This window comes from Apis florea, unplaced genomic scaffold, assembly GCF_048593485.1.
Source record: "Apis florea isolate Af1SG1 unplaced genomic scaffold, ASM4859348v1 contig_3732_pilon, whole genome shotgun sequence".
Lineage (NCBI taxonomy): Eukaryota > Metazoa > Arthropoda > Insecta > Hymenoptera > Apidae > Apis > Apis florea.
The window spans coordinates 96,331-114,309 of record NW_028256824.1 but is presented as its reverse complement, the minus strand read 5'-3'; the positions used below and the strand labels follow the sequence as shown (position 1 = coordinate 114,309).

The following is a 17,979-nucleotide window of genomic DNA, read 5'->3' as shown; positions in this document are numbered from 1 at the left end:
GGATCGCTCGTCGAAATTAGCCGTGAGACGCGTGCTGGTGGCGCGTGGAAAGCGGTGTGGGAAGCTCTTGACCGAGTCGGAAGTAGCCGATTGTTCGGTTAGGAATGCCAAACGTTGGCCCCCAACTTTCCGTAGGAATTTCAAACGTATTCGGTACACGTCCAATTCCCTCTGACATCCGGTACACGGAGTTCAGCCATCGACGTTATCGATAACGGATGAGAAGCTTTGCCCCACACCGCAAACTCCATTACTATGGTTAGCCTCCCTAAAATTAACTGGCGAAATTAGCGATCCAAATAGATCCGCATTCCCGCGGGGCACCGCACAAATTTCAAAGCTCGCGCAGCTCTCAAGAATTACAACGGATCGATATGATCCTTTTCGCCCATTTCTATGATCCTGCTATCGGAAATTTTGCTACCTCCGGCTGTAAAAAATTGGGATTGTAAAATTCGTAATTTTTTTTCTTTTTTTTTTTTTTTTTTTTTTTGGTAAACTTTAACGGATATTTGGATATTTAATAATAATTTTTGCAGTTTTTTTATTACATCGTTTATCTTTAAAATAACAAGACGTTATTTGTTGTTATTGTATATAAATTGTTGAAATGCATGTAATAATAATTCTTTGTTTACGACTTTTACATTTTTTTCAAAATATATAAAAAATATTGAAAATTGTGATGTTGGTCTTAATTGTTTAGCCAGGGGTTAAAACTAGCCCTTTATAATACTCAAGTATATATATATATATACTTATATTTTTATATCAATAAAATGTTATCAATATTACTCTTTGCAATGAAAATCCAATTCAGCTTTCATATTTTCTTCTAAACATCTAATTTCATAATTTGAATAATTGAAAATATTTTTCCAGAATTTTCTGCATAAACGTACGAATTGTACATCAGTAATCTCCATTACAAAAAGATTTCATTACACTGTGAACAGAATTAATATATATTATCGTTCAAGCATAATTACTTTGGAAAATTTAAATTTAAATAAAAGATTTTGTGTAAAAAATAAACATTAAATATCATGTTACAAGTATAAACTCCATAGTTAACTAGCTAACTTCAAACGATCAATTTACATATTTAGCATTACAGCAATTATTAGCAATAATAGCTCAGGTATTTGGCTTGCATCAATTGAGATTCTGTTCTCTTTAAGTTTAATTAATACGATTTCCAGAGATCGCGTACTATTCAACCACTGATATCTCATACTACCCTTCCACGAATAATACCAGTCTCAACAACATACCGTTTAAACTGCAAAATCAATTACCATAAATACTCGATCATTTACCCTCATTGCAGATGAAAAAAAGAAATCTCAAATTCGTGCAGCATTTGAGGCAACATATATACATACATTTATAAATATTATATTTTAAAAATTTCTTTTTACTTTCAATGATATCCCTATGATATAAAACTATTATTTTCCAATTCTGTTCACCGAATATTGGCAAGAAAAATGTGCAAATCGGTCGAAAAATGTTCCATATCCGAAAACGAGAATCCCTCGGGCATGTATCGAAATAACGTACCTCGTATTGGAAATCTTGGTAACCGAGCAGTCGTCCATATTACCAGAGTGATACGTTTAACGTGGGTATCTTCTTTGAAAAGCCGCAGAATTCGTCGTCGATGGGCCAACCGATGGGAAAACCGATCGATCAGAGGCGGTTTAAAAACGGCCGCGAATACGTGTCGAGCAGAAAGTATGTCGGCGTATCGTTGACACCTTTGAACGCCGCGATCCAGGCCTAGCACTGCCTGCCGCAGACGCTTTAACAGTTGTCAACGCGTTGACAGCAACGGCAAACATTTCGACGAACGATAAAGTCGATAAGCCAACGAAAATTCCGCGATCTCATTCCTCCAGATAGAGAGGAATATTTTCGATAAGGAATCGAGATCGCGGGGGAATCACTTCTGTAATCTGAAGTTTCGAGGCAAGATTTTGAAAAAATCGTTGGGAATTCGAACATTAACTTGGTTCGGATTCGCATTTCTTGGTTTGCAGAATACTTGCATTTCGTTGCATCGATTTTTCTCGGTTCGCTATTGAACGAGTGTAACGAGCTTAGTAGATAAGATGGAGTCTAAAAGAGTCTAGATAAGAAGAGTCTTATGTAATTAGAAATTCGAATTGTCTTATTTCTTTTTTCTCTTTCTTTTGTGTGCTATATATTTCTTGTACTAAGTAGTAAAGTAAAAAGAAAATTTTTGTTTAATTCATATTTGAGAAATATTCTTATTCAAACAAAACATCTCCTCTCTGTAATTTGACATAATATGAATTTTATTCTTTACATGGCATACAAAAATTTGCAGATAATATAATCGATAGACAATTATATTTTTTTTATATAAATATAAAAGAAGGGGAATAATTCTTAACATCGATCGCGAAGAACCTTGCGTGTTTCACACGCAATTCTGCTGATTGTTAATGTGTAACCTTCGAATGAACAATCAGGAGCATGGCAGCAAACGGTGTTTCCCTTAACCCAAAGACGAGGATACCAGTTTAGTTATCTCCGGCATTCAAACTGGTTGAAGCTCGCGTTACGTGCGCTCCTGCTTTCGAGCTTTCCTGTCGAAACTACGCGCGTTTAACCGACTACCAATGCCTGGTAGAAACCGTTATTAAGCTCGGCCCATTTGCCGCTTAAGGGTTCATGAGATCAAGTCTTTGTTCTCGCGTACATCATCGTTTCACTTTCGAATACGAAAAATATTATCGATCGTCGTAAAGAAAATCGAACGTCATCGATGTATATTCGTCATCGTTTGTCGCTTCTTCTACAAGATATTTCTGCAAGACGAAAGATTTTTTAAATTATTTTCCAAGGATGAAATGATGTGATGTTTGCTAATATGTTAATGTGTACATCTTTGAGAATTGATTATTTATTACTAAAAATTCTTCTTAAAAATCAAACTAATTAATTCTTCTTAACTTGATGCATTTAACTAATTTTTAACTTTTCGTTATATTTCTAATTTATTCTACTTCTTTCATTAAATTTCAAACAGTCATGCTTGCTGCCTAAAGAATATAATAATTCTAGATACGTTAAGATGTATATTCGCAATAATGTAACAAAATCGAGCAAAATATAAAAGCAAACTATCAATCAATGTAAAAAAGTTAAATATGTAGGGATACTGCATCGAATTTGGCATCAACACTTGAAACACGAAAAATTTAGCTGTGTAACGTGCGATTGCGGATAGGACGTGATGCGAGAAACTCGCTATAATTCACGATGAATGCATGGAAGGAAAGAAACACAAGATAGCGATGTCGCAGAAAATAAGAAAATAAAATTCACAAACATAAGACACGTGGTAACATACACGCAGTTGGTGCATGTAATATCAGTGGGTATGACACAGATAGGAGCGAACTAATCTGACAGGATACAGACAAGAATAACTGCATGCGATACCAAACTCTACCAATCAAACAAGCTACACAACATGGGATCCACGATACACTCGATAAAAGTGCAACTAGAACAATTGGATTACAAACAATGTCGCAACCATAAAGTGACATTTGTGAATTTTGCCAAGATGATATCACTCGAAGATAATAAAAATCGAGGAATTCGAAGTATATATATATATATATAAAGTCATATAATTCCTCACATTTTTGACTGAGAAAAAATAAATATATTTTCAACTATCTAGAAACAATTAATAATCACGTATTTCACTATTATGGTATTATAATGTAGCATGATTCGAAGATATTGTTCTAACGATAATAAAAAAAAAAAAGAAATATCTAAAATAAAAATATATTACTTCAAATTATTATTTATTTTTCGTTCGCCGATAAAATTATTTCCTCTTTGCGCCGCATTTTATTCTCCCATTTTTAATACGATTCTTCGTATTAAATTTCACGGTTACCGCATATTCGATATTTGCAATAAACAGAACAAATCGACTTATTTGCGTTGCTATCGATAGCGGGGCAACACTGGCGTCTCGCTAAATCGAACGGTATGCAGCCAGCTATACGTATGTACTTATAGTAACGGCGACGTGACACGAATACGAAAATTCCTTTGCCCGGAGAATTTCGCCTCGACGATATACGTCCTTACCTCTCTGCGGAGATTCAAGTAGAGACGAGCAATGGCCTGCGAACCGTTATTATTTGCCTAATGCCGCCCCTCGCCTCTCTAACGACGAGAAAATAAACGATAACAGCGCTACTTCAGAATCTGTTTGCCATGTAATTTGCAAAGCGGATGCTTTATGCGAGGAAAGGAAGACGGAGGGAAGGAGGATCTGTTGATCCGATTCTAACAAGACTTGTAGACAAGACACAATGCGTTTCGATGTTTGCGCGCTATGATTTACATTCTTTAGAGACATTAATCTTTTATGAAAAATAGATATTTCTCTTTCTTACGAGTAACGAGCTTGAAAATCATATCCTTTTTATCCTATCATTAATTTTAACTATATCCATGTGGATTATAATATGGATTTCCCTTCCCTTTTTATACTACCTTCGCGCCTGCACGTTTTCTTTACCGTTTGCTTTACGCTTTAAATTCCGTACGCGCCCAACCACGTAATTCAGATTTGCCATATCTATTCTCGTCGTTTGCGCAACAAAGGAACAATTGTACAATCGTTCGTTTAATCGTATTAGATTAATCATTGTCATCTTGATATACCGAATAAATAATTATTGAATAAAACAATCACGAAAGTCAACAAATGCAATAGCTACTTTTTGTCATACTTCGTCTAAACTTAGATTACTTATGACTCACATATCACTGTATCACACTATAACTTTAAACTCTGAAGGAACAAACTTTTACCTAATACAATCGCAATGATTCTTAGTTTCGAACAAATAATCGGGTGACGGAAGAGTTCATCTCGAATTCAATACGTCTGTCGCGTAGCAGGTAATTAATTTTGCCGCGCTTTTGTACGGCGGGAATTTTCAAGTTAGAAAACCGCGCTCGAGGATTAAATGAACCGGTGTCCATGTTTGTTTCTCGATCGTTCGTTCAATTCGCACCGGTGCGTGCTGCGTTGTATAATCCACGAACCGAGTTACGTAGATCCCGGGCTTATCGCTCCAGGATTTCCATTCTGTCTCATTATTAATTTCCATGCGTTAAGCAGCCACGGCTGGGGATTAGTTGAGGACTGTCGTTGTACGAAACTACCGCATTTCTATGGAGCTCCATTGATTTCGCGATGTAATTATTCTTGGAGGAGCAGGAGGTGCCTGTTAACAACTTTTCGTAACTCGTATTCCGCCGATGATCTGCTTTTGTTCAAAGATTTATCATTATTATTATAGAGTTTAATAATAAGATAAAATTCTAAGGGGACGAAAAGGGAGAACGAGTGTTTTGCGCGAATAGAAAAAAGAGGAAATTGAAGGATAAATAATTTAAAGTGGACGATATGCTATATCGATCGATTCAGCGATAAATTTTAAATATAAATGAAAATTCAGTTTCGTTTCACCTCTCGTTTCTATCCGGAATGAATATAAATAAGCAGAACAGAACCTCCGTTTCACTCAGAGATCGTTTCCACGCGCAATGAAAGTTGTGTACTCCACTTTCGCCGCAGCTTTCCTCTCCGTGTTTATCTCGCCCGACAGGAATAATACGCCCGTACGCGTTAAAAATAAAAATTAGAAAGAAAAAATGAGGAGGGGGAGGGGGAAGAACAACGCAGGAATAGGTTGATAAATCTCTCTCGTTAATATTTCTTTCGAATAACCACGTCTCTGGAAATATTACACCCTATTTCTCCTAGGATCAACCGATATTTTTACCCCCGTAACTCGAGAACGAGCTTATTATCCCACGAAAATAAAAAGTTCAAGTTCTTTTCTCTCCGTGGTTCCAGTTCATAAGTTCGTTAACGGTGGACGAAAATTTCGCGGAAGGGAAGGAATTTTTTTTATTCTGGCACCAGCTGAAATTAAGTCAACGCGATCGAAAAACTTTCCTTCTCTCTCTCTCTCTCTCTCCTCTTCGATGTTCGATTTAACGCGATACTCTTCCCGCAGGATCGACGTATCGGCCTCTCTCTCTCTTTCTCTCTTTCGTTCGACTTGGAAAGTTTCAAAAGGTCCGGATCCCGCCACAAATCACATAATTTATATGCATGAAGTCGGAATGTAGACGCGTTGCGATGGCACGGCCGAAGTCATGGCTCGAGATTCCTGCGCAAATTCAGTTTCTGGCCGAGCCTCGTGGCCCGTTCATGCAAAACGTACGACCACGCGCACGGAACGTTTCGCGGTCCTCCTCCACCACGTTCCGCCGGTTTAAACTTGCGGGCGATTCGAGTCGGGATTCTCTCGCGTTTCTTCCCTCGTTAAAGTCTGCGCGAAAGAGAAATTCGAGGGAATTAACTCGAGGGATGTTCTTCGAGGGATTATGTTTCGAATTTTCATTTTGGACATGTTAACGATATATATTCATTCTTCTTATAAGGTGTTCATGGAGAGATATGTTTTATCCTCCTCGATTAACATTCTCATTAGCCGTCGAATTGCTTCTTCGAGAGATCGTTCTTCTATTCTCAAAATGTGATATCGTTCTAAATGCAAGTTCGAGTATTATTTAAACGAAACTCGTTCCATCTTCGAAAGCGAGTTTTCCATTTTTCAAGCATGATGGCTGGAAATTGTAACTCGACGAAATCCGTAATTTATTGCGGAAAGATGCGCGTGCAATATTGCGAGAATTGTAATTGGAACGAGTTTATTCGCGATATAGTAATACGATTGAAGAAGGAGGATGGTAAGGATTGATCGCGTGAACGTGACGAACGAATTTAATTTAATATTGGATCCATACTGTTCGATTTGAAACGATCGGTACACGTTGATTGGCAAATAAAAAAGTGCTATTTCCGGGGATTAGAATCTAGACAGGCAGCAGCGTGCCTGGTTTCATGGTAGTCATAATTCAATATTTGAAAGAGTAATTTTTATTTCTTTCTTGATCGTCGTTTTCCCTTGTTTATTCAGAGTGATTGGAAAACTTGAATTCTAGTATGAAATATTTTCAATAATGTGAATGGGTTGCGTGTATGAAATTTATTTACGCGACTTGTCTAGTTTTCGTCGAGTATTATTAAATTAATCGTCAAATAAATCGTGTTTTCCCTCGCGAATAAGTAATAGAATTTTAAAATTGAAAGTTGTTATTAATTGCCTCCGTCAATATTTTTCGTCGATGAAAGCTGTGCAATTAACTGACAGTCCATTGTTCTTCAATTTGTCGATAATAAAGTATAATTTGAAACATGTCATTTTCTCGTTCAACGATTTTTCGTGATATTTTAAATTAAATTGCCTTTGTTCTTTATAAAATTTTCAAGTTCGTAAATTTGTTTAATATTCAATACGCTTAATGATACTTAATAATCCATAAATCTATAAAAACATTTTTAATAACTTAATGGAATGTAAATCACCATCACGAAAAAATCAAGAATAATTACAAATATGATAAAACATTTTGCATCATTTTTCACACAATATTTCAAGATTTCTTACATGTTATAAAATAATAACATATATAAAATCGATATATACAGTTTTCGAGTTAAAATATCTTTTTTTGTTCCTTTATTATTCCAATGTTGAAATAAAAAATCAAATAACAATTAATTTACGTACATCCTTTACTAGATTCGAAGGAAAAATGGCAATTCCTTCCTATCAAACGTAACTATAAACTATCAAATTAAAGTTCAACGTAAAAACCCTTTCAACCCTCTGTATCATAACTTATCATTTCAACGCACTTCTCAAAGAATGCACTCGACACGAGTGTCAATTGAAAACTCGAGGGAAAAACTCGAAGAAGAGTTCCGTGAAATTCTAAAAAACAAGTCGAGTGTTCACCGAGTGACACTCGTGCATCTAATTTTCGCGTAAAATTCGCAAACCTCGTTAATCGGTAGGATGGATTTCTTGCTGAGCGAGGGCAGCGGAGCGTTAGCGAGTTACGAGATACACATGTAACTTTGGAGAACGTCGGCGGCAGCGTTGGCTTGCTCCTCGTGCAAGAAGAGACGTATTGCGATGCTCGAATCCGCTTGGCTGCTGCTGTGACATGGCTGGCAAACGAAGAAAGTAGGGCGGCGAGAGCAGCGTGAAAGAGAAAGGGGTGGAATAACGGAGCAGATAGGAGAAAAGAGACGTGCACAGAGGGGTTAGGTGCATCGTAACGATATCTGTTGCGTGGGAGAAGAAGAAGAAGAAGAAGAAGAAGAAGAAGAAAGGGCGAGGGTATCACGCGCGGTCAAAGTGAAAGAAACTTTAAAGGGAAAAAGAGGAAGATTATGTTCGAGGAAGAGGGTTGAAAGAGGGTTGAACGAAGTTCAGTAGGATGTTGCGTGAGGTTACGTGCAAATGGATAAGTAGGGCGGGGAGTGAGAAGGGATGGTTGAGGAACGAGTGGACAGGTAAAGGAAAATTAATTACTACGTGGACAGGAAAATTGACAGGATTGTTAACGAAGACAAACGTCAACGCAGCTTGGATAAAAGTTGTTGCACGTTGAAACCTTTATAAGTAACAAGAAGAATTAGAGCGATGATGTTCCAACTCGTATGATGGAATGAAATTCGAGTTTTTTTCTTTTTTTGGTTGTTTGAATGTAATATGCTATCTTAATACGTTTATTTCTTCGTTAGATAGCTTTCTCTCTTTTGAGAAACTCTGCGCCGTTTTCTTTCTATGATTTCGTTTTCAACTGCGTTTGACTTTTTTTATCTTTTTTTGATACCGAGATACGCGTTTCTATCGACGTTCTTTTACGAATTCTTGTTTTTGATATGTCGTTTGTTCGTTAAGAGAGGTGAAACTGTTGTATGAAATTATTTTGAATATTATTATTTCTCAAATAATTAATTACGTTATATTGATTTTATTTACGGGAGAGATATTAAGGAAGAAAATTATGCTGATTGTTCTTTTCTTTTTTCATTGATTTCTATGAATCTTGCATTGATTAGATTATTCTATAAAATTTTATATGAGAATTCACTTCACAGTTCATAATCATGAATACAAAAATTTAAATAGTTTGTTTCATATTATCATAAATTTTTGAACAAATATTTCAATCTCGAATGTAATTAAAATATAATAACGAAACTATGTTAACACATTAATTATAAATTTTGGAACAAAGTTGAAAACTCTTTATTAAGAAGAAAAGAGATATAAATTAATCAGTTAATATGATTTCATACGTATTTCATTTTAAAGAAACCTTTAGAAAATACAATTAATATAATGTAACTACTCTAATTTTTGGATATTTTTTGCGTTTCTCGTAGAGAACCAATAAATTCCGCCACGAAAGACCAAATTTCAAAGTGACCCAGATAGAAACACGTAGTGAGGATGCAACGAGGCAAAAGAGTTTATCGCAAGAGAGTCGAAAGGCTGTTGGATACCGCAAGGAAAGAGAAAAGAAGCGCGAATGGTTCGTAAAAAGAAGGACACGGTGGGCTCTATGTTCGAAGAAAGAGAGAGCCGGGATGGAAGAAGGTTTCGTCTGTTGACGAAGCCGACACGCGTGTTAGGAAAGAAAGGTCGACGCTAGAGTACTCCGAATCGTGGATCGGAGTCGTGACGAGGATGGAATAAGGAAGAGACAGGACGACGTAGCGTGGGCGAGCGAGAAAGAAAAAGAGTTCGAGAGAAAACGAGACGGAAGGGGAAAAAGGAGATGCGAGGACTGAAACGCGGGAGTGAAAGAGAGAAAAGGAAAAGAAAAAAAAAGTGTAGGGAGAGCGAAAGAGAAAGAACGAAAAGGGGAAAAGAGGCCGAGGCAGAGACCTACATATTTCGCGGGGCCAATGAGACGGCGCAATGTGGCGGCACGGTGCTCGTCTGATCTCGGAACGAAGTACAGCGCAGCCAGCCGCCAGAGGGAGAGGGAAGCGAAGGTAGCTCGGCCGAATAGAGCGCTACTCCGTTTCAGTTGCTCACGAGCATTCGCCAGTGAACGAGCTGAATCATGGCTGTCCGTTTCGTAAATAACAACGCGGGTGTCGTGCTCGCGATGTGTCGTACGGTGCTTCTCGTGTTCATTGCCGTTCTTGTTCTTGCTAACGCCGATCAAAACCAATCGGGACTGAAAGTCGAGAAATTGTACGTGCCGGAGGTATGCGACGCCAAATCGAAGATTGGTGACCAGCTGACGATGCATTATACCGGCACACTTGTCGACGGCACGAAATTCGACTCAAGGTCAGTGACGCTTTATTAAATATAATTATATTAAGGAGAATTAATGATCTCATTTTGCGTTTCACGTGTGATAGAATATACGATTTTGTTTGTTTATCCTGTCGTGTCCGTTAAGAGGTTAAGTTCGATGTTAGTGGTACACGTGTCGCGAAATGGAATGTTGCCTATTGCGCGGCCAATATGTTTGTGCTCGAACACGGTTTTTTTTCGATATACCGCTTGTCGAACGGTCAAAGAGCTCTTTTCGTTGAATAAATATACGTTTTATATTCGTTAAACTTTTTGTTTCGGAACAATGGTTCGAGGAACTGGCGTTCTAGATTCAAACGTTATTTTCATGTAGGTTGCGATGATGTCAGCGATGTGGGATTCGCTCATAAATTAGAAACGGCCATTTTTAATTTTTCGTAACTGACGAAGTCAAATTAGGTTAGATTAGATTCAAATTATTTTTCGATGTTTAGATTAATATTTTAATGAAATTAAGAAAATAGAATCAGATATGTTATCTAATCATCCTATTAATATGAATTTAAAATGAAAATAGGGAATTATAATATTAATATGAATGTAGAAAATTAATTATTATAATATTGAAAGTAGATACGTATGGAGATAAATGTTGGTTTGAAAGAAATGGTGTCGATATAACAGGATTCGTATAATTTCTTCGATAATAAGTTTTCGTGTCATCATTTCTTTCTAATAATACTTGAGAAAGTATCTGCAATTAATTATATTTTCACCAAGGTTTCTTATTATCATTGTGATATTTAGCATTATATATAACAATCTAATTATTATAATATTTCATTTAATATTAAAATAATTATATTAGTTTTTCATAACTATCTTTCTTATGTTATCAATAAACGAAAGTATAGTTGATAGAAAAATTATAATGAATATTTTTTTTCTATTCATTATCTTTTGAATATCTACTGTACAGTTAATATTGATAACCTAATTTTTATTTTCTATAAAAAATTGTAATTATTAAACATACAGTTTTAAGGATCCTATTATTATATATTAAATATATATCTTCAAGAATTTTTTTTACATTAATATGAACTTGCATCATATTTTATATTTAAAATTGCTTTGTTTCTTGTTTGAAAACTTTCCATAATCGATCAATTTGTTCTTTTAAAATTCAATAACTCATAGATTAGGTTCTGTATATTTATATCTGAGAATTCTGAACGAGATTAATTAGATTTATACACTTCAAGTATATTTTCATAATCAAAATTAGCTCGTATGGGTTTATAATAATATTAACGTGGCTCGTTGTGGATCTTTGCTATCTTTAAGCGGGAAACTTTATATATCGATGATTCATTCGAACATGAAATATGCTCTCACGCGATTGGATCGTGTATGGTCTGCCAATGCGATTGCTGTATACCATAAATAGATGATCCAATCAGTGATCTTTTAATATTCATGCAAAATTTTTATTTTTAACTCGTTGGTTATTATTTATGGTATTATTGATGACCAGAATAATTTAAAACAGGTTAATTTTCCATAAAAATTAAATTATTCAAATATATCCAGTTATATCCATGTTTAAAAGTTTTTGTACATTTTCTAAAAAAAAAAAAAAAATAACATAGGCTGTATAGGCATAAATTATAGGCATATTATGTCGTGTAATAACGTACTCATTTCTTACATATAAAGTAGTATATAAAATAGTTCTTATCATGGGCAAAGCAAATGGAGTACTTATCCATCTACTTACCTCATGACATTTTGTACTATCTTAGATACAATCTTTTATATATTTTTTGTGAATATATCAAAAAAATATTATAATTGTGCAATTTTTTTCAATTTTCTTATCACAGAATTAATCTTGCAATAAAATTACACAGAATTTTCTTTTTAAAATTTTTATGAGTAGCTATACAGTCTAGATAATAGAAATATTATATATTTCATATTACCTTTCGAAAATTATAAATTATATTATATCTGAAAATTTTATCCATTAATATAATTAATACGCGAAAATAAAATACACATACAATTACATCACGATACAATTACCGTAGTGCAAGATACAATTTTATAATAAACTTTTAAATTTAATTCATTAAATTCAAACAAAATTAAACAGAAGTAAGGGTCAAAAATTACACATTATCATATGAAAATATGATGCAAGTAAATATTAATTAAATATAACGTTCTGGCAATGATGTTGCTAATATCACAACGGGATTTCTGCATTTATTTATTTTTTTTTTTTTCTTTCCAAAGTATGCTTTGGGAATCAGTGGCAAACGCGAAAAGTTAATTACGTTACGTTTCACCGATCCCTCTATGATAATGCGGAACAGGCAGGTTCCCACAGTCTAAAATAGAATGTCGTGGGCTCATTATCGGTAACGAGAAATCACGAGGCGAATTGTGGCCTCTCGGCCCTGTCAGAAATCGGATTTGACAGCCGGTTTACTTACGTGCCCCGCTGTCCGCTCCACGAAGTCGTTCGCCAAAATTAATTGCTCCTCGATCCAGAGGTGACAAACTCTCGACCCGGTTGATCGATGGCGATTTCGCGGCCTAGTGATAGTCTATACGGAAACAGCTACACCCCCTTCGATTTTTGCACGAATGTATTTCAGGTAAAAGTTTAATAGAAGAAGAGAACCAAGTTCTTTTCTTCTGGAGACTGATAGGTTCTACTTTTTTGATTAGTTTGTCTAAGTATGGAGGAAAGTAATTATTAAAGAATATGATTGGTCGATGTAAATTTTTCATTAATATTTTGAGAAATAAGAGCACTTATTGTTTTTTGTAAATTCTGTTTAATTTAAACATTTTTTTTTTAAATTAATAAAGATATTAATTGATTGTTTTGTTAATTATTCTTAGTTCAAAGTACATATGAAAAATTTTAATAACTATCTAACAGAGAAAAATCTTGTTTTATCTTGTTTTATTTGAGGTTGATTTTGCCTTTCTCCATAATTGGGCAATGGTGTAAATGATAACTATAAATATATTTTTGAGAAAACAAGATTCGTTATCGTTCGTTTCATTCGATGATAGATTATTTTTTTCGTTTTTATTCTTGAGATATGAGGACTGTTAATATCAGAGGGATAACCTCCAGAGACTGTGAAAAAAGAAACGAAGGATTAATCTTGGAAAAGATAATACCGACTTCTCGTTTTATTTCATTTGATATTTTCTTAGAGTAGTTTATTGGATTAATTGAAAGCTTTATATTCGAATCTGTACATCGTTTGATTAATAGTCAAGTTTTAACTTAATATCATTTTGTGTAGATTGCAGAGAAAATTAACATATTATGATATATATTTAATATCCATTCAGATTAAATTTCTCTTTGTAAACTTTTTTGCAAATGATATGTTCCATAAATTATCCAATATAAAAAAATTTATAAATTTATAGATTTACTTAGACATATTGCTTGTTTTTTTCTTTTTTTAATTATTTTTATGTTTCAATAATTTTTATCCTATCATTATTACAAATATTTCAATAATATCGAATTTATTTAAAGAAAATTTAATACTTCTAATAAATAAAATCATATTCTACATAATACTTTAATTCAAAATATTTTATTAATCTTTATATTTGAATTTTATTAACACTTTTTTAACACGACAAATAATAATCACAGATGATCATCGAATCATCAGCAAATACTCAGGAATTTGTATCGATCGAGAGAAAGAAATATTTTTTTCACGATCGATTGAACGTCAAACCTGTGGAAAAATATCGGTTTCAGTATTAGCGAAATTTCCACCATATCCAAAGACATATTGGGAAATATTATTTTTCCGTACAATTTATTCACGCAAGCGTACATCACAAAGCAGCTCTTTGTGATTCAAATTCGGTATTACAAGCGAGGACTGGCGTCGAACTCCTTTGAACTTACAATAACTCGCGAAATTGTATCGCGACTGGATAAATCGTGTTGCCGGTTTTCGCCTGTTTTCATAATCGTTCTTTCTCGGTTTCGAAAATCATCGTTTGTTAAAAGTTTGCACCCCCTCGCGGAGACTCGTCGTTATGAACGTTTCCATTTCTTTCTTCACAGTTGTTATGGCGGCTTCGAACTTGCTTTGATGCTCATATTAATTAAAACGTAAAGAAATGTGCACGTCAACCAGACGAATTTCCCTTTGTACCTGTGATACAGATACTTTTCTGCATGTGGCATATAGCTTTTCGCGTTCAACTTTCTTTGCTTCGTTTCGCGTTGTAATTTCGAATGCTTGTGACAGAACGGTACGTAGAGATAGAGTAGACTTTTGTTGGATAAAAACGAAAGATTTTTCCGTATTTTTTTTTTTTTCTAGTACGATTGTGATGTATCAAAATTAATAATTAATTGATTAAAGTATTTTTAAATGCTTCAGAGGGTATCTACATGCATATTTGAGTATTTCTTTTCATATATAATAATATATAATAATTTATATTATAGCAAAACGAGCACGATCAGAGAAAGATAAATTAGAGAATAGAAAAATGTATGCTATCTTTTAAGTAACTATCTTTCATTAATATTTCAATAAAAAAAATTCTAGATAGTTGAAATTCAATTTTTTTCTAGAATAAAAATTATCTACTCGTGTTTTCTCGATCGTTTTATTCAAGTTTCTTGATAATTAGGATAAATTAAAGAAAAATAACGACGTTCGACCAAAAATGGCCGCGTTACCACGTCTACATTATTTCGTGTGGCCGTTATTGGTACCGTTAATCGTGGAGCCAACAGACTATGCCAGGAAAAGTTAATATCACGTTTGGGGGTCACGAGAAACGATGAACTATCTCGGTGGATGTACACGGTGTCATAAATAAAATATAATGTTTCCATTATAATTGTTTCTTAAATGCAAAAATACCATTTATGTGATATTAACTTTTTTTAATTCAAATACACAAACGTAAAAAAAAAGTGGAAACGAAAAATGTGTATCAAATTTAAAAAAAAAAAGACTGCGTCGTAATAATCTTTTAAAGCTTAGTATTGAAAAATTTAAAAGAGAAATATAAAAATGCGAAAAGAGAAAGTTATTTGACGCCCAGATTTGAATGTCTGTGCTCATTCCAAGCCTGAATTAATCCATCGATACACTCTGTTCAATACGTATTGCTCACATTTCCGTCGTGATATACTCGGTAAAACAAGAAGAGAAAATCTGGATTCTATGAATGAAAAGTTTATATGGAACATATGTCGTATTTTTGTTCATTCGGATTAATTCGACACGTCGACAAAGTGTTGTTTACCTGTTCCTCGAACAATGTTGCTAACTGCCATAGAAAAATTGGATCCACGTTTCAAAACCTTTTCAACCGATCTGTGAATTCTACCTGGCATTGTACTTATTTTCACGCGTAAACAACGGTTAACGAAAAGTGGGAAAAAGATTGGCTGTCGTTGAATTGAATGCGATTCTGCAGCAACACTTCGATCTTTTTATCATGATTCAATGGAATAAGCGTATGAAAAAAGTGTAAACGAAAGTTTTTTTAATATTGGAGGATTATTTAACGTTCAACATTGCTTTCGATGATGAGAAATATCAGATGTGGAAATAAATCGAAATAATTTGAAATCCATTTATTGGAGCACAATATTATAATTTGTAATATTTTTTCGAATCGAAGCACAATTTAATTTATAGGAAATATGATATAATATGTTTTACTGATTGTTTTAAAATAATTCTGATTGGATATCTCTAATATTTCATAATTATTTCAACACATATTTCCTATAAACTATTAATGACAAATTTAAATTCATACAAGGAATCATATATGATATGATTATTCGTATCGATTCATAATGAATTTTGTTAACATATGATACAAGGAAATTTAATACAAAATTTATAAAATCTTCGTATACATCAATCATATATATATATCTAATGAAAACATTCAAATCTATTCAATGTGCATCTATAAAACAATCAATATAGAAATAGGAGAAGAAAATAGCTTAGAAAAGTAAAGAGTGATGCAAAATTGGAGTATAACAGTTCGAAAGCGACGAAAGCAAGAAGTGCCTAAATTCCTTGCCAGAATTCATAATGCAAAGACTCGTATACATTCGCAGTATAAATTTGAATTTCATTTATCTCCATAAAACATCAACTGTCGTGCTAGTCTTCTAGCTTCGTAACCCATACATGTACAGCTATAAACTCGCGCAAGCAATTTTCTGCCTTGTTAATTCCCTAATTACGCGTGGCGATTAAACTTCCTTTTTGGAAGCAATGTTCGCCAAACGAAATTGCCAACCCCACCAACGATTTTCACGGGGTCACTGATTAAAGCATCAACTTTTCCAATCTTTAACGACGAATCGCGAGCATCTTCGACTTAATTTCAAGTATTGAACAATACTTGGAGAAACGTATCCACAACGATTCATTGCTCCTATGAGAATGAAGTTTTGAATCTCATTAATATTAGGATTTCAAGTTAACCATACTGTTAATTCCGTAATCGTGAGTTTGGATGTAATATCGATTAAAATCGTGGATATTTGTTTTAGAATGCTTTATTTATCAATTCCTTTTGCGTTTAATCTAAGAGATTCTTTCTTTTTTTTATTCTCGTCTAAGAGTAATGAGGAATTAGTCAAATTGCATGTTTAAAGAATTTAATAACATGTATAAATTACAAGCTTTATAGGTATATTTTTTATTTTATTTTTGTAGTTAAAGTAATATCAAAACAATTTTTAATTTTCAAGTGTGCCAATTAATCAAATTTATGCGAAAAGTTATCTCTCTGGATTATTTTTTATAACGAAGGAGAATACTTTTTCACTTAGAAACGCTATCAGTTTTCTCGTAAATTTAGCACAAAGAATGTTTGTCTACAAATTTATAATACTTATTTTGAAGTAAATATTCTAATTTAAAAGCATACAATCCCTGTCCCTGTAAAAATTAGAATTAGAATTTTCAAGATTTTTAATTAAATTAATTAAAATAACTAAGTTTCGTTATCTATACGTATGAATAATAATTATATAAGCATATATCTTTTTCACCATGCTCCACATATACTTTTCAAATTGTTTATTTTTCCAAATATCCAATATTTTTTCTTTAATATCAGCTAATGTCACGATATATCTACAAATGTTTTATCGAATAAACTCCACACATTTTCAATTAGATTCATATTGGTGCACAATTGCTTAACCATTAGTAATTGACAAAAATTTCGTTGAGGCTATTAAATTTCATTAAAAAAAACACCGCAAAAAACCTGTTCCCAATAGAAAAGTACAATTGGATCGTTTCTGTTTCGCGAATCGTAATAGAAAGGCTGCGATAGATGAGTTGGTGCGATGATTAAAAGCTTTGGGAAACTTTCATCCCGGATATGCTCTTTGCCCGTCGATTACTATTCATCCCACACCTCTTCTCTCGTCTTCCCTTTCCTCTCTTTTCACCAATAAGCTTCGCGGTCGACTTGGAGCAGCTGTTTATCGTGGCGCGCTTAGACATCCCCTTTTCAATGTACGCGAGATGGCGCTGTCGTCCATCCATCGACTCCATTTGCCGCGTTTTCGCTAAAGGGTTTAGCTTCTTCTTCCTCCACGAGCCGAGTTCTCGAGCCCGCCATTTTCCAAAGCAAATCTTCG

The 17,979-nt window shown here is 34.0% G+C and overlaps 1 protein-coding gene across 4 annotated transcripts in view; it reads left to right on the top strand.

The window, feature by feature from the left end:
* Fkbp14 (peptidyl-prolyl cis-trans isomerase Fkb14) overlaps nt 1–17,979 on the top strand; it is a 159,955-nt gene that overhangs the window by 51,842 nt on the left and 90,134 nt on the right. For all 4 annotated transcript variants that reach the window (XM_003698278.4, XM_012493141.3, XM_086914743.1 and 1 more), the window contains one exon: nt 9,386–10,304. In XM_003698278.4, the coding sequence (XP_003698326.1) occupies nt 10,072–10,304 (233 nt within the window). In that variant the 5' untranslated portion in view covers nt 9,386–10,071. The remainder of the gene's footprint in view (nt 1–9,385; nt 10,305–17,979) is intronic.